At 43.5% G+C, this 20,502-nt stretch overlaps 1 protein-coding gene across 1 annotated transcript in view; it reads left to right on the top strand.

Moving 5' to 3' along the window:
• si:ch211-191a24.3 (tensin-3) overlaps nt 1-20,502 on the top strand; it is a 51,582-nt gene that overhangs the window by 11,235 nt on the left and 19,845 nt on the right. The window contains exons 11-17 of the mRNA XM_047587126.1: nt 95-224; nt 407-472; nt 2,205-2,309; nt 7,768-8,643; nt 13,744-13,874; nt 14,389-14,497; nt 14,581-14,649. Of these exons, the coding sequence (XP_047443082.1) occupies nt 95-224; nt 407-472; nt 2,205-2,309; nt 7,768-8,643; nt 13,744-13,874; nt 14,389-14,497; nt 14,581-14,649 (1,486 nt within the window). The remainder of the gene's footprint in view (nt 1-94; nt 225-406; nt 473-2,204; nt 2,310-7,767; nt 8,644-13,743; nt 13,875-14,388; nt 14,498-14,580; nt 14,650-20,502) is intronic.

Genomic DNA, 20,502 nt, shown 5'->3' with positions numbered 1-20,502 from the left:
ATTGTAACAATAAAACATACATGCAGTAAGAAAAAGGCGACCGTTGGCATGTGGTGGAGCAGCAAATGGTTCAAGGTTCATTTTCTGCTCGCAGGTGGTTTGTTATGATAAAAACAGTGGGTCAGCGAGCCGCCAGGTCGTCTTCCGTCTCCAGTTTCATACGGGCCTCGTGGTCGGACACACCCTCGCTTTCTCCAAGGCGGACCTTGATTGCGCTAGGGAAGGTATTTATAACACTGCTGCTCCGTTCCTGCGCACTATCAACCTGCAAACTGATAAAACTGTCAGCCTCTCCTGCTCTTTCCGCCCACCTGAGCTCACTCTGGAACAACATCGACCGGGCAGGTGTGAAGGACACATGGAAATGTGTCCGGCGTGCCAAGTTAACCTTCTCTTCATGTTCCAGATCCTCGGTTCCCAGAAGATGGAAAAGTGGAGCTGCTGCTTTCTGAGAGTCCTGAAAAGATCGCAGGTAGGGGCCTCACACCGAAACTTATGATTTCACTTTCACTTTTTTTTCCCCTTATAAAACTTATAGTTACATAAATTTCAGATTGAAGATAAAAAAAAAAAAATCCAGGTTTAAATGTGTTTCAGATGTTGCAGTTCTGATTTTTCTTTCATATGGTTGTTTGTCAGTAGGAGTTTAGCAGAATAAGTGTTTGCAGAGAACGATTTTATTTAAATTTGGTCCAGATGTGTTGAACATAATAATGTAATGAAAACTTAGCCACAACACGGCCTGCGTATAATCGGTTCTGCCACATGTTTTAGGAAACTCTTTTAAGCTTTTACGAACTTGTGTACATCGCTAATTTAAAAAACAAGGTGGGTGATCCCTCTGCGACGTTTCAGATGGTTTTGAAGCTCAGTGTTGTGTCTTTGGTCGTCGCCATCTTGGCAGAGCCTGACTTCAGGGAGGGGTGATCAGTTGATTGCTGTCCTCATCATAAGATGACACTAAAGTTTCGTTTCATTAAAGGTTTTTGGATCAATGTTGATGCTGATGATACAAATAATACAGTTTCACTTCAGTCATCTGACAATCATGGACTGTAAATTTTCCCGAAGAGAAGATTTGAAGCTCAGTGTGGCGTCTCTGGTCGTCGCCATCTTGGAAACCAGAATGTTTACAATCACATGGGGGAAAAAAATCACCTTAATCTGACTTTAACTGGACAATTTAACTGCATGGAAATGTGTTACTCCGATGACAGATTCTCTCCCATGCAGAAACAAATCTTTTTCTTCATAAACATGTTTATGGAGATGGAAATCTCATTTTTTTGGATCCAGCCTCTAGTGGGCATTTGAAGAACTGCAGTTTCTTAACTTCTGCTTTAGCTTTCTGTTTTCAAGCGCTCGCTTCATTTCCTTTTATTTTCTTTCTTTCTTTCTGCTTGGGAAAGTCAGGAGATGTTAAGGATGTTTTATTTTAAAGGCTATACATGTGTGTTCTTGCTGGAGTTCTATACACTTTCAAATAAGAACAACAACCGGGTTATAATCCAGACACAGCTGAGTTTTCACTTCGAGCAAAGAGAGAATGAAGGAAAAACTCATTTCAAATTGTAATTGTGAAGTAGATATGCACCGGTTAACTAAAAAGCTTATTTCTTTTGTATTTCAAGGATAATTTAGATTTCCTAGTTCAAAGTAGATATGGACTCATACAAGTTTACAAAGCTGCGACGCACACATGTAGAAATAGGCTCTTTTGTCCTGTTTGGTGGCAGCTCTCAGACGCACTCGGGCAAATTATTTGGGTTACATGACTTCACTGAGGTTCATTGTGGTTCTTAATCCAAGCAGAAGAGACACAAGTGACTCAAGCTGACTCACACTCACACACACACCGCACACCATTACTCCTGAATGAAGGCGCTCGGTCCACCCAGGTGGGGGCAGTGTGGGACGCGAACCAAACTTTAGCCCCCTTGCACCAACAATCGCACTCCTCCTCGCCCCTCCACAGGAAGCAATATGAGCAGTTATCACACACACACATCTGACAGGAATTCAGATAGTCTATGCAGGAAAAAACACACACACACACACACACACACACACACACAGCAAGACGAGGAGGTAGAAATCAAAGCTTAACGCTCGCATTTCTTTAATTTTATCTCGTTTTCTGAAGAATTTGTTGTTGTTGTTGTTGCTTCGCTCCCTCCTGACCAGTTTGTCATTTCCACGTGCAGGCAGAGAGCTGTGGCACAACGGAAGCTGTGTGACGGTGGACTACGACACCCTGGACCCGCTGGTGAGACGAGATTCATATCAGGACACGTCTCCTCTTCAATCAGGTTAGCTGCTTTTTTAAAAAGCAAAATATATATAATTTATTCCCTTTCTTTCACTTTCTGATCCCCTTCTGGTTCCTGTGGTTTCCATCGCCTACTTGTCATTAGCTGGGATTTAACAGGAAGACGTTTAATCTGAAAATCCTTTAATGGGACGTAAACACAGCTTGTCTGGTGATTTTGAGTAAACCTAGAACCTGTTTTAAGCCTCATAATTACATGTTCTTGGTTGAGATTTCTATTCATAGCCTCAGATTGTGAACACTTTCTATTTCTGCTCACATTTTTATTTTCTTGTATAGTTTTATTCTTGTTTTAATCCTTCTTGTGTGAAAATATTTTTAATGTTATTTCATATTATTAAAGATTTGAGAAGATAATTCATATATTTATCCCAGGACCAAGAGAAAGCTGTGATTGGTCCACTTGGTTGTTACGTGTGTCCGCTTTTCAAACTGATTGTTTTGGATCAATAAAGATGGAACACATAGAGGAAAGGTCGACTGAGGAGGAGATACAAACATTTGTACGATTGGACGAAACAAAAAAGAAACAAAAATTAACTAGATAAAAGAAAAAGAAGAGGTAGTGCCATCTAGCGTTTCAGTGGAGTTTCTACTAGGAGTGGGTGCGATACTTAAAGACCTAAAAAGTTTTTAAGTAGCTTAGCTTAGCTCTATTGATGTGTCGACGCTACGTGTGACGTCACGTCAGTTTTTCACCTGCATGGATGGAAGTGAACATTCAAAATGTCTAAGACCAAACGTTTGTCTGGACTTCACCTCTAAAGATGCAACAAGGGAATTAGATTCAGCATCTGATCACACATAGCATTTTATTAAAAGACCAGAAATGTAGCATCTTTGATGCCTGACAAACCTCACAACACTGGTTTTGTTAGGAGAATTATGACCATTTGTTGTGAATTTTATTTTATATTGGTTCACTTATGTCTTAGTTGTATTCATATTATTTAAATTAATATTCTGTTCAGCTTGCACGTCACAAAATGCCTAAAGTCTCTATATGTTTTCATTCTTTAAGTAACAGCACGGTTTCAAAAGTACCAGTTTGGCTCCGATATCTGATAAAAACCCGAACCATACTCATCCCTAGTTTCTACAGAGCGAGCCAGACTGACAAGTGCACAAGTATAAATATGTCTGTGAAGATTTTCAGTCATCCAGGTCACAGTAATCCGTTGAATACAGGCAACTGGACTAGAATTTTTTGAAGTTTCTCATACTCCCGCACTAGTCGAAGGGAACTTGCAAACTACAGGAACCACCTTTGTTTCACCAGCTTCTGGTCAAGCAAGTTTCTGGAGGTTATACCCACAGTTTTCCTATTTAAACCTCAACTTCCCACTCGTCTCTCAGAACTGAAGAAGCTACTTGGATGAAACGTCTTCAAGAAATTCCAGCTGCCTTTATCCAACGCCTTTTAGATCACATAATAAATGGCTCGCGTGCAGCCTTTAGTCAGACCTTCGTTGGATGCATGTTAAATTATAATCTAAAACACAACAATGCTGATTTGAAAAACAAAGTGTACATGCATTCTGGTAAACAAGATGATAAAAAATGATAAACATCCACCCAAAAGTATAAAATCGTGTTTTTAGCTCCGTAGTTGCGGTTCGACCGCTTATATTTCCCGTCTCAGACTCGGTTGTGTTTTAGCAGGTGAAGACATCTGCTTCCTAGTAATTGGTGGAGACCGAAACCAGAGCTAAAAGTGCATCCACCCGCTGGACGCAAACTCCAGTGGGATTATTATGTCGCTTTGTGTCTCGCCACATCACAACTTGATGAGGTGACGCTGTGTCAAGTGCGTGTTTTCTTTAGCTCCTGCCTCCAAGGGACAAAAACAAATCCATTAATCTGCCCCCTGGTTTTTTTTGCTTTTCACAACTTACATCCCACTGCGGCTGCAGATCCCGTCCCTGAGCTCGTCTCTTTGGCCTTCGCCGTGGCCAAAAGCCTCGTGGGTAATTGCCTGGCCATCAGTGTGACAGCTTACAACTGTCGCGGTCGCAAAAGGGCCTCTTTGACGTTCCTGGGAACGGGCGTAACGACAACCATCGCAGACAGCGGCCCAGACCAGAGCCGTGTTCTCTCGGAGGCTTTGCTGGTTTTTCAAGAAGTTTTCATTTAGTTAGAATAACTGTTCACACACACACACACACACAGAAGAAAAAAAAAACAAGAAAAGAAACACAGAACACACAACCAGACAGCTGAAACAATCAGCTTAACCACCGACTCAGACAGCTGTTTTATACCGATGCTAAATCTGCCTCCGTCCAGCCATGTAATTTAGATAGACCGACCGGTTGAGGGGGGTGGGGGGTTGGAGGGGGTGCATGTGGAGGAGAAGTGGCATGTAAACACACATGCGTACATGCACACGTGAACGCAAACACACTTTAGGTTGAACCGCCGGCGCACACGCATGCACATGAGCGTAATGAGGGTGCCAGCCAGTCAACAACCGCTCGAAAGAATGTTGTTTTGAACCACAGGTGGTTCTGCTTTAACCCCCCCCCCCCCCCACACACACACACACACACACACACACACAAACACACACTCCTCTTCCCTTCCGACGCCTCTATCGCTCCATCTCCCCATCATCTTCTTTTACTCTCTTCCTTTCTTCTCCTTTATCTCATTCTTTTTTTCTGCCCCGGCTGCTCTCAGGTTCAAGTTGCAGGTTGCAATGTGTCCGGCGTTGCCCCCCCCCCACCCTCCACTACCTCCCCTTTCAGCTCCACTAGAGCCCGCCCCCATGTTTACATTCCCCTCTCCATATTTGGCCAGCTCAAGGTCCTTGTGCTTTGTGTTTTTTTTTTTTTTCCTTGAAAGTGCATTATGTGTGCACACTTCCACCTGTGTTCGTGTGTGTGTAAATGCGCTCGAAAGTCTAGTGAATGATCCACCCTCCAGTTTCCTCCCCCCCCCCCCCCCCCCCTTTGACATGAAAATGCATGAGCACACTTCTCTCTCCACACGGCGTTACCTGCCTGTGTCAGCCGGGACAGGATGCAAGGAGGGGAGGGGGGGAAAAGAAGGGAGAAGTGTAGAAGGGGAGGCAGATTTTCTGTTGACGGTGAAGGCGGGGATTCATAGGACGGAGGAGTGAAGGAGTGACATAAGAGAGGGGAGAGAGGTTGGGAGTAGGCGGGAGGAGGGGTGGGGGGAGCATCGGAGGGCTGTTTGCACCTTTAGAGAAAGAATGTTCTTTGCTTGTCTTCCTGCGGCAGCCTCAGAGACACGGGACGGCAGCGCAGGAGAGGAGCTTTTTTTTTACTTTCACTCTCATCCGCCTTTCTCCTCAAGTCTTTCCCCTTTCTGCTTGTCATCTGTTCCTATTTCCCCTCTTGACTCTTAAGGGAGCAAAGAAAGCACTTCCATCCTGTTTCTAGTCTTGCAGCGGGGGGGACAGTGAAAGTTTACTCCTGGTAAGTTTTTTTTTATCAGTTTGTGAACTCGGTTTGTGCATCTTCCGAGTGTGTGACAGAGAGCTGTTGAGCCAGCTGTGGGGTTTTTACCATGCATGTCTGGTATTTGAGTTTTATTGCCTCTCTGGACTTAAGAGGCTGTGCACATACAGCTCTGGTATGCACTGTATGCATTGTTGCAGTCACTGTACGGGACAGTCTTATCTAAGTGTAACAACCTTTACCTCTTTCGGTTTGTAGTTTGTATGTTTTAAAGGTACAGCTAACAATTTATGTCATGGTTTTTGTTGTTTAAATGAGTCCAAAACTGAAAGTAGTGCTATTTACTGTCATGTGTGAGAAAAGAAATCTTTGCAAATCTGCTGTTAGATCGAGGTAATGTTGTTCGGGAAAAGTTTCAGACTTAAAAGAAGTGTGTCCTGCGTGTAGACCTCAGGTGTGTGAATGACACGGCCTTTTTGCGTGACACACGTATGCATCCGCCAACGCACACAAAGGGGCTCTGTGTTATCTACATGCACGGTGTCTGGAGTAATTAATCATGTACAGTAGTGAGTGAGGTCGCATGTAAGGGGAACATGTTCACTACAAGGAAGGAGGGAGGACTTTAACAATTTAGATTAAAAACGTCTCTAAACATTGCCCAGATGAGAGTTAATTTGAACTTTAAATAGTGTGATTTAATACAGTGAGATTCAGTTTTCAGGCCACACAGAAGCTCCAGTAACCCTCTAACTTTTGCCTATTTTCTGCTCGCTGAAGACCTAACGACTAATCAGCTCATTTAGAAGATAACCGGTAGATTAGCTGATTTAGAAAGTAGCTCATAGTAACAACTCAGGCCCCTGTGATTGGTTGATCTGCTGCGCACTCCATTTGATTTTGAAAGAATATGATACAGTGGTGTAGTGGTTAGCACTGATGCCACTCAGCATGAAGGTCATGGGTTCTAATCCATGAGGCCTTTCTGTGTGTAGTTGCGTGTGTTCTCTCCGGGTTCCTCCCATCGTCCCAAGACGTGCTCGTTAGCTTAATTGGTGATTCTAAATTGGCCGTAGGTGCGAGTGTGAATGTTTGTGTGCGCCTCTCCGTGTTAGCCCTGATAGATAGATATCTAGATAGATAGATAGATAGGTGGACACCTGTCCAGCCCACGTCCTGATCCAGAGGACAAGCGGTTTCAACGGTTTCTTTAAAATCAGAAATGACCTGTTTGTTAATCAAAGGCTCAACGGGCAGAATACTAATCTGAATTTTTCTAGGCAAAAATGTGAAAAAATTCTCAAATCTTTACAAGACGTCTTTGTTCAGCCATGTTATAATGTGAATATTTCAAAATTTTGGGATATTGATAACAAGTCATGCATGTCATACGATACGATGCGACACGAGTTGATATGATACAAAACCACATGATATGATAAGATATGATACGATACAACACAATAAAACATGATATGCTACAATACGATACAATATGACATGATACGACATGATACGACATGATACGATACGATACGACATGATACGATACGATACGATACGATACGATACGATACAACAAGGCACAACACGGCACTACACAAATGAACCCAAAGCAGCGCGATACAACATGACGCGACATAGCATGATTAAAGATAAGATAACCTTTATTGGCTGTCACGAGTGACAGGCCCATAAAAAAACATTTAAAGGACAAACATTTTAAAACTGAGATATAAATACATATAATCAAACTTCCTTCATCAAAAAAGGAGGAGGCTGTTTACAGCAGCGTGAGTCTATTTCTGGTTTGTTCAGAGAGGTGATTTAAAGAAAGTTTTTCTGGGCCAGCGGAACCTTGTAGCGTTTGCCTGATGGAAGCATATGAAAGCAATAATGGAGGGGGTACGATACGATACGATACAATACGATACGATACAACATGAGCACACGATACGATGTTGAGAAATCATTAAACTTGCCATCACTGACCAGAGTGATTCTGTCTCTCCACAGCTACCCCTCACATCCTGGACCCTGGGAATGGCAGCTTATACTCCCAAGTGAGGAAGAAGAGTAGCGAGGAAGGAGCCTTATTCTCTCTAACCACCACCAGCCCCAGCTGCAGCGACCGAGCTCCGTCAGCCAGCAGCGACTCAGGCCTGTCCGTCGCCTCCCACGGGTTGACCGGAGCCCGACAGTGGAGAGGGGCCACGCAGGACAAGGGCACCCAGGCAGGGAAGCTGATCTCCGGGGCGGACATCGAAATCGCTCAACCTCTCCTGGAGGTCATGACCGAATTTGCTTTGAAAGGTGGAGGGGAGGGGGCGATAGCTGGGGACGAGTCCGGATTGGGTCTCACAATGAATGGAGAGGCTTCGCCCAGCGAGAGGGAGACCGATATACTGGAGGACGAGGACGACGTGGCGGTAGACATGCCGAGTTCAAGTAGCATCGGCTCCCTGTCGTCTGGACACATGTCCGAAACTCAGAGATCAACCCGAAAGGAATATTCTACTCACTCCTGGGTACAACAGCACCAGATGGTGGACGCCACCGATGGCTTCCTCAACGTAGCTGGTCCTGATACACCTCCTCGAGGCCTAAGCAGCAGGGAAGCAGTGCTGAGAGGGCTGGTGAACGAGGATAACGCACATAAGGTTAACACTCCCGGCGCACAGTCGGCCAATACGACGCAGACATCGTCCTGTCAAGAGGACGAACTCGGGGCGTTAACCACAGACATTGACGAGTCCATAGAGCAGCTGAACCAGTTGATTCTGGATCTGGATCCCACATTTGTTCCCGTTCCAACCCGCTGTTCACCCCTGTCCCGCTCTGCGTCCCTTCACACCAACGGCCTCAGCCACAAAGGAAGTACACATTTAGCAGGTAAGGCCAATCAAAAAACAAAAACAAAAACACGAGTTGTGGATCTGGTTTAAGACGTTCACATGAGGACAAGTAGCCTAAAGGCTCTGGTGATCCTCCGACTACAAAAACAGTTGTGTCTTGTGTTGTAATCTAGCACAGACGGTCAGGTTAGCCTTAAGCTAGATATATACTTCTGCTTTGGACCTGAGCTGAAATTACACAGACCACAGCAGACGTAATTGGTCTGAAATGCATTTCCTTGGTGGTTGGATAAAACCCCACCATCTACTCACATTTCTAACATTTATTAGCTCCAACTCCGAACATGAGCTGGCGCTTTTTGGTGCACATGAGTAAAAAAATGCTCACGGTGACTTTGGCTGGATGCAGAAGTGTAAATGTAGCTTAGGGATGACCTTTAGTGATTCCATAAAAGAGAGCGCAACTAATTTTAAACATCAAAATGTGTCGACACAACAACTCACCCTACGACTGAGGTATAGACATACTTTTTCTGACAAAGACCACGCCTTAATTGGAAGTTTACTGGAAGTTAAAAGGAAGTTTATTGGTGGAAAGTACTTGAATGAATCCTTGTCCCTTGGTTCATGTAATGAAAGACGGAAGAGGAAGAAAAGAAATTGATTTAAACCACAGACTGGTTTAAAAATGGACGCCATGACATTTTGTAAATGTGAACCCTGGTGGCTGTCTGTGGTATAGGTCATAAACTCCACCCCCTATTTTAGTGAATTGGCCAAACTAGGATGGTTTCTGTCATTTTAGGTTAATATAATGTTGATATACTCATCATGCATGCATATAAAAAAAAGGACGTGACCTCATGATGCTCCATGAAGCAACCTTGTATGACTATGAGAGTAGTAAAAAAAAAAAACTGTGCAGTGTTTAATCCAACATTTCCTTGTAGCTGGTCGAGGTAGAGCAGAGTGCAGTGTTAATCAAACACAAACACCAGTGAGTCTAGAGGAAATGTGGGCCGGTCATTGATAACGTGGCTCCACTCTGCTCAGACTCAGACTGGATGAAGACTTGCAAGATGGCGCCGCCCGTATCCTCAGTTTACTAGCGTTGGTTTGACCAATCACAAGAAGCTCAGATGAGTCGCCCATTTTTTTTGAGTCTAAGGTCTAAACACTTAACACCCAAATGATCCCTACTGCTAAATACTCCAGTGGCTGAATGTGTATTTCAGTTTACCTTGGAAGATTCTAACCATATGAATCTTTTAATGCATCGCCTGGTAGAGCTCAGTTCAGGCTGCAGATACAGATCGAGTTTATAACCCTGCAATAACCGATGATTTGTCTGATTGTAAAAAAAAAAAAAAATTCCAACTAAGAGAGGAATACGAATGTGCTTGCTGCAGAAGGTGTGTTTGTAAATGTGCTCGGTGTTTGCAGAGAGGGTGGAAGCGTTTGATTAAACAGGTAGTGGATGTTCTCGCTGCATAAGTGGTGTAAGAATCAGATGTTTTTACCCTGCAGTCTGTCTTATTTTGAAGGTAAATATACAGAGAGACACAAGAAAAGGTTACATGAGGATGTAAGCAGCGGTAGACGTGACCTCAATATCTTCCCAATCAGCCAGGTCACGTTTTACTATATCTCCTGTTAAGTTCATTGACCCATAAATAAAGGTGCATGAACCTTCCATGACGTCACTGAAGAGTGGCTTTGAAGCTCAGTGTGACGTTTTTGGCCGTCGGCCATCTTGGAATCGCCTGACGAGCAACTAATTCAGAAATGGACACTTGAAGACCAAAACTGTTTTTTGTACCAGGTTGTAAACATGTATAATTCAGTTGTGAACATGGATGTTTTAGAGGCAGCCTCAAGTGGCCATTTGTGGAACTGCAGGCTTTTCCAATTCTGCATTAGCTTAGTTGAAGTCTCATTAATTGTGAGACACCTTTAAATGGCATGTAGATGTGGTTGGCTTCTGTAATATATATTGTTTTAAATCCACATATATCATGTGTAAAGACGTTCAGCAAATATAGTTAGTTGTGTAGAACACAATAATCATAATACATGTTCATAACTTTAGGGACACGAAGTGGAAACGATTATACATCTAAGTGAGCAGCTTGCCTAGTTTGGTGCATGAGAAGATTCATCTATGACCCCAAAGTTCACTTCTTTCCAAAAAATAATTGAAACTTGATTCCAACACCAGTGGGTCATTTATGATTTAACACTTTGACTTGATATCCAGGACCCCAGAGATTATTTTTTTGATTCACTTAACTAGGTTAAAGGTTCACTGAGACCAAAAATCTCTTTTTCAAGAGAGGCCTGGACAAGGTTACGGTGTAAAAGTCAATGGAAAACACGGTAAACTAAATACGCAATGGAATAAAAGACATAAGACAGTTCCCAGAATGATCTGGCTGAGTACGGACAATCAACAATCAATCAAAAATAAAACACAGACTACTTTCCAGATTCTTTAAAAGTCCACCAGCTGTGCCCTGTCAGGACAGTTTACATTACGTACTTTGAAAGGATCCATGAGGACTCAAATAATTTTGCTCAAAGCAACTTTTGGTAAAAGTTCACGTTTCTTTGCAGCCCATCACATATTTGTGTTCAACTTTGACTTGAGACTCAACCTGAACATCTCTCACTGATGCTGATGCCTGTTTTCATCCTCCTCCTTTGACACATTGCACGATGGATTTATTCGCTCTCGCATCCACTGAGACGGCGCCTGGAGGGAAGAGGCACATTTCTGCTGCGACCTCCGCCTCTGATTCATTTTCAGTTTGAGAGCAGCGGGTCATAGGTGTGCGACTGATGTCATCACTTCCCGGCGCTTTGCATGCAGAGCAGCTGTTCCATCAAAGCTAACCTCCGAGCGGCGGGATGCTTCACACGGGAGCTCCCGAGACGGTTCAGAGCTGACGAGGCCAGACTCTCTGCTCGGCCTTCGTTACCGTCGACATTTAACCTCTGATCCTGAACCGATGAGACGTCTCCTGAGCTCTCGTTGAAACGTAGGAATTTGAGCGGAGGAAGTGGAAGCTTGTGTTGTGTGTCGTGCATGCTTATAGGTTAGCGAGCGTGTCGGGAGGCTGGAGGTCAACATTTCCCCAGGGCTTATTTTAAAGCGCTAACTAATGCTTCACTCGCTCCGTTGTGCTGCTAGTGTGTGTTTTCCAGGGGGATGTTTTTGAGTTGTGAGCTTGTAAGTGATCAGGAATGCGTTTGAAGTTTTGACACAACACTTTGCCGTCCTTCTCCCTCTCATCATCATCATCATCATCTCCTTCAGAAGACGACAGTTCACAATGTGGCCCGGCACCAAGTGACACTTGACACTGAGGGTCGCTGCGTGGAAGCACCCTCAGCCGATCCGCCGGTGCGGGACAAAAACCGGATTAGTTTCAGACGGTCGACTGCAGCTTTTACTTTCATGTCATTTTTCAGATGATGGATGCTCACAGTGAAAGCTGAGCCAGCAATGTTCCTCATCACCGTTTATACTCAATATGCACATCTGGGTGTCATCCTGCGCTCAGTAAATCTCTATCATGTGGCAGCTCCAGGTTGTTCTGGTTGTCTTAGTAGTATTTTGATGCTGCTATAAGGTGAAATAAGCCCCCTTCAACAAGGGGGGCTGCAAAATCTTTGGGTGATTAGACATTTTTCATATGTTTTTTTAAAGACCTCTGCCCTTAAATATATCTATTTTTTAATTGTCCCCCAGGATGGCTGCAAATCTCTATAAAATGAATTCTAATGATCTCATTAGTGACCTTTCGTAATGATGCAGAGACAACATATGAACGCTTTGCTTGCTTATTTTAAGCATGAAGAAATGATTGTGAAATCAGGCTCAGCTACTAAACACATGTTTGTATGAGTCATGGACGAATCTTCATACAATGAATTCTCAAATGAAATTGGGAGTGTGTCATTATTGACCTTAAAGAAGGACACAAAGGAAAAGGAAACTGCAAAGTTGCCATCATTCAAAAATGCCCCCGACTGGGGTCTTTCTTCCTGGGTGGAGTTTGCATGTTCTCTCCCACTTGTCCAAAGACATAATACGTACTAATATACCCTCCTCTCAGCCCAAACCACCACCACACCCACCCCACCAGAGACCCTCCAGAGGACAAGTGGTGATGGAAACATGAATGAATGAAATGATAGAAACAGGCTCAGTTTGGCTAAACCTGCGTACAGGACTGAGGAAACTGTTAAAATAAAGAAAATGCTTCACTGTACTGAAGTTTATTTGAACATAGCTTGGGGGAAAAAGTGACTAAACCCTTGAGGATGACTAGTCCTGAGTAGGAGCGGTTGTTCGAGTCATTTCATAACATTTCATGGTTATAGACAAAATATTGAATAATTTTCTGAGGCTTTTTGCACGATCATCCCGTGTCTGCGTGTCCGTCTTACCCCATAACCATAACCCTCCCGTACTCCTAAGACATGCTTGTTGTCTAAAATGATGATTCCAGATTGGCTGTAGGTGTGGTTGTGTGTTTATCTGCGTTAGGCCCGGAGGATTATCCAGAGTGTATCACATCAGGGCTCGACTGCAGCACTGCTCTGGGTAACATGTAATAGATAAAGAATGAATAAAAACTTCTTGGTTCCCCTGCAGCTGATAAAATATCTGTGTTCCTAGAAATGTCTCGGTGTCTTTGTGTGTGTGGGTGGATAAGATCCGGCTCAGTGGGCGATGATCTGCTCGTATCTGTAGAAGCGAACTGTTGCAGCAGATGTTTTTCCGACGCGATGTTCCACCATCTGGTCACGGCCGAGTCCTGCTCGATGCTCCTGCCTCGATGATGGCAGCGTCTCTCTGCTGACAGACTCACCGACCGAACACTCAGTCGCTGTCGTCGCCCTTTGTTTCCAAGCCGCCGTCTGGTTTGAACAAAGTGTCGATGCTGTTGAGTGTTTAGTTTTCTCCCCCCCAACAACAGACATGACTGTTAGAGGATATTTAATTTTATAGCAGAACACATGACTGAGTGTGATTGCCTGGATGGTTGCACTTCAGATTGTAATCTGTCTGACTGTCTGGCTCGCCTCGCATGCTTCTCATCCACCCCTCTATCGCTCTGCTCCCGACCAGGGTGGAAGCAGCAGAGGCAGCTCAGCGATGTGACCGACTACAGCGCTCCGCACAGTCCAGGATGGAGAGGGGGCGGATCTCAGAGGTTCAGGGGCTCCCCGGTCCACAAACCCTCCATCTCGTCCCTTCAGGTACAATTACAGATGTTGATACCAGATCAGAAGCCAGACTAGTTTATCTAAAGGTAAATAAAAATGAGATGTTGCACATTTTGAGTCCAGTCAAGAAGCTGAGAAACGTTGGTGCTCTCGGAAAATCAAATCATGTTCAAATGGAAATAAAAAAAAAGTGAAGTGCATGAAATAAAATAAACAAACGCCACAAAAACATATATTAATGAGTCAAGTAATTCATCATAGTGATGTATATAAGATAGTGATCAACTCATCACTATCTTTGTGGTTGAGAATAACACAGTAAGAAGAACAAACCATCAACTAGTAACTTCACTTCCGCAGTGTCTCCTCAGTCTTAAGGCACGAGTGGCATGAATGGCCCGACTGTTTACATCAAAACACGGGCTTCAGCCGCACAAGATCACAAGACTGATGTCTGCTGGTGCGCCTCCTTTAAAACCAGCATCATGTCCTCTGCCTTTTCTTACCTCTGTCTCCACTCCTCGTTCTTTTCTTTTCTCTCCTGAAGCACGGGCTTCTCCACAAAACCAACAGCGTGGACTACCATGGGCAAACGGAGACGCCCGACATCGTCCCCTCCACTCCGGCCTTCCCGGTGTCTCCACCGACGCCCTACGGTAAAAGATAATGTTAAAAATATATAAATAAATGATAAAAACGTGTTTGCATTTCGGGAATCTTATCAACTTTCTCTTCGCAGTGAAACATTTCTCAGAGTTTTCCCAGCTCAGGACCGCTGGTCAGTGGGAACAACACAGCTGGACACAAGGTACATTTATATGTGTGTGTGTGTGTGTGTGTGTTTGTGTGTGTTTGTGTGAATGGCAGAAGCACTGAAACACTTGAGCCTCTGTTTTGTGGTGGACAGGGTTGAATGTCCTGGAATGTCCTCTCTCCTCTATACACACACCTGACCTGCACTTTGTAAACCACTGACTGGATACGCAGGCTCAGAGTCTCTGGTGTTTTGTGTTACTTTAAAAGCCTTGACATTATTATGTAATAATAATAATAATAATAATAAAAATAAAAATAAAAAAAAGGAAAAGAAAAGGGGGTTAGATATCCTTCCTGTCAGGCCAGTTGCAGGACAGCTGATGCTGGATGTCCGCTAATAATAGTTGACGGTAAGAGAGGAAAGAGACCCACCGCTGGCAGGATGTCCACTCACGTCCTGTTCTGGGAGGGGACGGGAGGAGAGGGGAGGGTCTTTTGTTGCCGGGACATCCTGCCCCGAGAAGATATGTAGCCCAGCACAGCTGCAGGACGGGGGAATTCAGTGTGTATCAGCAGGCTCGGGTCATATCGAATCTTTAGCTGCTGTCATGATCCCGTCGAGCGTATTTATGTGATGAATTACTAAATTAATCATTAAGATAATAAAAAGCACTGATTTATGCTTCGCTGTGCAGAAACTAATGTGATGTTTTATCAAGTTAAATTCAAGTTTTATGGCAAAATTTATGCTGGCATGTTTATTGCTGCAGCCCTGTCTCAGTTTATATACACCGATCAGCCATAACATTATGACAGGAGAAGTAAATAACATTAAAAACATCTTGTGACTGTTCAGTGTTCTGCTGGGAAACCTTTGAACCTCATTCAGTTAGACATGTAGCACCCACCTAGACCAGACCAGGCCCCCCCCCCCCCCCCCCCCACCCCATAGCAATGACACTCTATGATGACAGCAAACACAACAAACACTTTAGGAACAACTCAAAGAAACATGAAGAACATCACAAGGTGTTGACCTGGCCTCCAAATTCACCAGATCCAAAACTGATCAAGTACATGTGGGATGATCCACAGAGGCCCCTCCCCCCTCAAAGGTCCATTCAGTTCAAGTGGAACATACACCTGATCGGTGAACCATAAGACTTAAGTACATAATAAATTCTGCTGCAGATAATCCAAAATATTATGAGCTTTGTGTTTGCTGGTAGACAAACTAAACTGGTATTTGTGTTGGCCTTTCGCTGTGTGTTGCAGACGGATTAGTTGGTTTGTTGAAGGGCAGGTATGCGTGTTTATTGTCAACATGTTTGTCAGAAAAAGAGACGCGTCAGGATGAAGAAAGACACGATGAAAGGGCTATAGCACAATCAGCTGATGGTTTCTCTCTGCTGGAGGAGCAGAAGAATGAACAAAGGATGCAGAATATCTTTTTTCCTCGCGACCATTTATTTTTTTTGGGACGGGTCAGACATCCATTTCCTGTTTCCCACGTTTAAAGGCAGCCAGCAGTCTGGGAAACGTCTCGGCAGAACCGAGAGAATCCTCATTTTTGAAATTATTTTTATTATTTGATGTTTACAGACATTAGTGTAATTACAATTTAACCCGAGGCTGGAGCTGTGGGCGGATGCGTCTTATCTCCGGGCCCTGGTATGTGCCCCAGTCAAACCATCATTAGCACTTTAGTTTAGAATAGAATAGAATAGAATAGAATAGAATAGAATAGAATAGAATAGAATAGAATAGAATAGAATAGAATGCCCTTTATTGTCATTATACATTGTAGCAAGATTGGAGAGCTTCTCCTTTTTTGTGCAAAAGTATGTACAAAATTTACAAAGACAGCCACAGTTAAAATACTGATAAAAAAAATTGAAAATATGCAAAAACTCTATAGTGCACAGGGTTAAAAACAATAAAGAATAGACAGAAAAATAAATAACAAACTTAACTGTAGAATCTGAAATAGAAATATAGTTTTTTAGCACACAGCCCATTCCGGTCTTTGGTGGCCATAATGCATCATAAAGTGTTTTTAACCACACGATAATATTTTCGAGGAAGAAGTAATAGTCGAAGGAATGATGTCAGTCACCACATAATTATAGATTTGTTGTAGAATCTGGTATTTTTGTCAGTGTAGATCATGCAAAAGGGCAAAATTACAAATACAAAAACGACGATGATGGCTAGCTGTGTCAAAACAATGAAATAAATAATGAACTGAAAACGTAATTCTCGTTGGCTTTGGGTATAACTAGCGTCAGTTTATGTGTTATAAATCAGGCAAAAACATGAATCTGTGCCATTTTTACACAGTTAAATTGCACATTTTAACCAAAAGTCATTTTTTTAGGAAGCATTTCAATAATTGAGGTGATTTAAAGAAGTTTAAATCAGTCCTCCGTGTTGCTTTTGTGAGATGAACCACATGTTAAATGTTTCTGTTTAATTCGAAAGAAGATTTAATGAACCTAAACCTGACAAATTACAAATTCTGACAAATATCATCCAAGGTTTTCATCTAATATTAAACAGACTGATGACAACCTCTGCTTTATTTCACTTCATTTTCCAAAACTACTGTCTCAGCCCTCGGCCAAGCATCATCAACCCACGGATGAACTCTTCCTCCGTCCCCGTGCTGCTCGTGCACTTTCATTTCCTCGCGACAGCAAAAAAAAAAAAAAAAAAAAGCAGCAGCTCTCGAATGTTATGTAATGACGTTTCCTTTGTGTACTTGTGGCCAGATCAAAAATAAACAGGGATATATATATACAAAAAAAGCTCTCAGCCAGCGGAAGCAGGTTTCAGCCCAGAGGAATGCAGATGTGGTTACGAGCCGAGGCTCAGCTGAGGCAGATGTTTCGCTCAGACAACCACTTGACTGTCTGAACCTCAGGGGTCAAAGGTCGGGAGGGAGGGGCTGTTCTCTTAAAACGACGGGATTGGTTGTCCATCACGAAACGAGACGTCTCTTAGAAGCGTCAAGTGCCACTGTGTGGGGATGTTTTACGGTTTGTTTCCTTTCTGACTGCCAGCCGCTCTCTGGGATCCAGATGTAAACAGACGCTGATTTTGCTCTGACAGCAACTGGAAAGGACTTCGCTTTACGTCTTTGATGTTTGTGTTTTTTTAATTCTTAACTCAGGAATCATGTTTAGGTGTGCTTAATCGCCGGGTGGCTTTTAAAAATATACATTTTAATGAGTGAAGCTTGAGAGTTATGAGCTTTTGCCGGAGGTGGTCAGGGTGGATGGTGGGCGTACAAAGCTCAGATTACGGACTTTCAACTCACTTTTTTTTGGACTTTTTTCTATTTTAAAACCAACCACAATCTTTTATTTTGCTTTAATACAATGCTAAATTTAAAATGAATATATTATTCGATATTATGCCGTTGAGGGTTACTAGTAAATGTCGTTTAGAAACTGAGCCCCGTTGGAAACATCAGACTTCACATATAGCTACTTATAGCTAACTGTCTCCTGGCTCCAGCTTAATGAGTCACACATACCAGTAATTTTAAGGAACATTAACTCTTCAACTATGTAGCGATGACTAATTTTGCTGAAATCAGGTCAAAATGTGTGTTGTCCTAGCTTACCATAGCTTAGCTTAGCACAAAGACTGTGAGTAAGAAGAAACAGCTGACTGAGCTCTATACAGAGGTTAAAAAAAAAGGTTTGAACTTGCATCCAAATTAAGCTAAGCTAACTGTCTCCTGGCTTCTGCTTGATGATTAGCAATTTCGGATAGCTAGTTTGTGTAATAAACAAATCATCAACATTAATTCTTAAATAATAATAGCGTACCATAGCTTAGCAGAAGGATCGCGAGTATAAACAAACAGCTGACCTCTTTAAGTGGTTAAAATGTATTTTATGGATGAAATAAATCACGTATAACATGTTTAGGTGCTGAATTTCATCAGGCTACATATTTACGCTTGCTTCCGGTCTTTGCTAAATCCATGCTAAGCTAGGCTAACTGTCTCCCAGCTTAATGGTGTCAACCTGCTGGATAGCATAGCTTAGCTTAGCTTAAAAATTGTGAGTAAAGACAAACACCTGGACAAGCTTTATAAAGAGTTTTATTTTCTGCATTTAAGGATGAAACAAACAAAATATAAAACAATGCTTAGGAGCTGGATTGTTCCACTTACTTCTAGTCTTTATGCTAAGCTAAGTTGATTAGCATAAGGACTGTGAGCAAGAAGCAACAGCTCAGTAAGAATAAAGAGGTAAAAATGGGTTTATATATATAATAACGTTTATGAGCTGGATTTTTATCAGGCTAGATGTTTCCACTTGCTTCCAGTCTTTGCTAAGTCCATGCTAAGCTAAGCTAAGCTAACTGTCTTCCAGCTTAATTGTACAACAGCAAGTATATTTCAGGATATTATAGGCAGTAAATCATCCACATCAATTCTTCATCTTTGTATGTTAAATTTAGACGAATAAGATAAGATATGTAACGTTTAGGAGCTGGATTTTTTTATCAGACTAGATGTTTCCGTTTCTTTTGTGTCACTCACAGTGAGACCAGAACGTCAAAACTATTCTTTAAAAGCAGCGACTGACTCAGCAGCCGTCATGAACTTTAAGCTTGATTAATGAGCTGTAGCTGACGTCCACGTCGGCTCATTTCCTTGTGACACGGAGGTCGAGACAAGCTTCCACTGAAACATAAACTCAATACAGTCTGATTCATCAGTGGCTTCATGGCTTCAATTTATGACGTGCCAAGATTAGACGCATGGCGGCGGAGGCTGTCGGTGTGTCTACATGCCTTTGTCCGTGTGTTGGTGGCGAGCAGATGGTGGGAGTGGACACACATGCCCTGACAGAGAGGCCATAGAAACCCCTCAGAGCTCTGCTCCATAAAAGGCCACATGTGACCTCCGACCCCCCCCCCTGGAATCCGTTCTGATTGGGGGAAAGTGCTCGCTGTGGTCCAGCAGGAACAATGCTCAGTGGTCAGCTAAGAGGGAGGGAGGGAGGGAGGGAGGGAGGAAGAGGGGTGGGAGAGAAATTCCCTACCTTCTCCTCCTCTCTCCCTCCCTCTCTTTCTCTTTCTGCCCCTCCCTCCCTCCCTCCACACAAACCCAGAAGCCGAACGGTGTCACAACAAGCCGGGAACAAACGGGGGGGAAGCTTATTTGGACGAAGGGGAAAAAGGCATCGGGGGCATGGCAGCGAAACTACCCGGCCTCTGAAATACCAACCAACCAAAAAAAAAAACAAAAAAACAACTCTTTTTAGCATAGAGACGTGAAAGAGAGGAGGAGAAGGAGGAGGAGGAGGAGGAGGAGGAGGAGGTTCTCGGTGATAGGGAGGGTTTCATTCACGTTGGGAGGCAGAGCGTACCACAGGGAGAGAATTCAGAACAGGAAGGTGAGGTCCTGGGAGTTTTGGGGGGTAAACAGGAAGCCGACAGATAACGGAGGTAACTTCTCGGGGGTGCCACCGCCATGGCTGCGTCTCTCGGTACGTATCCACGCGTGCGCCGGGGGGGAAAATTTGTGAATGAATGACTGTGTTTGCAGGTGTTGTGTTTGTGAACGGGCTGCAGGATGCACGACTCATGCACGTCTTTATCCGTTTATGCTGCTTTGCCTCTTGAAACTTTTCCTAAGGAGGGCACGTTTTCAAAGAAACACCTCTCTCCTCCAGGCCCCGTGGTATTTGCAAAGAGTCTTTCTGGAATTTTTCCTCTTCTTTCTCCCCAAACACCCCCTCTCCTCCTCCTCCTCGTCCTCCCCCCTCTTTCGTCTCACCTCTCTCCGTCTGCTTTCGTGCACGAAAAGACGTTTCTGTGATGATCTAATGCTCTGAACAGCAGCGTCTGACATCTCACGCTCGGTGGGACGGTGAGGCCGTTT

This window comes from Mugil cephalus, chromosome 6 (assembly GCF_022458985.1).
Source record: "Mugil cephalus isolate CIBA_MC_2020 chromosome 6, CIBA_Mcephalus_1.1, whole genome shotgun sequence".
Taxonomy (NCBI): domain Eukaryota; kingdom Metazoa; phylum Chordata; class Actinopteri; order Mugiliformes; family Mugilidae; genus Mugil; species Mugil cephalus.
This window is presented reverse-complemented; position numbering and strand designations above follow the sequence as displayed.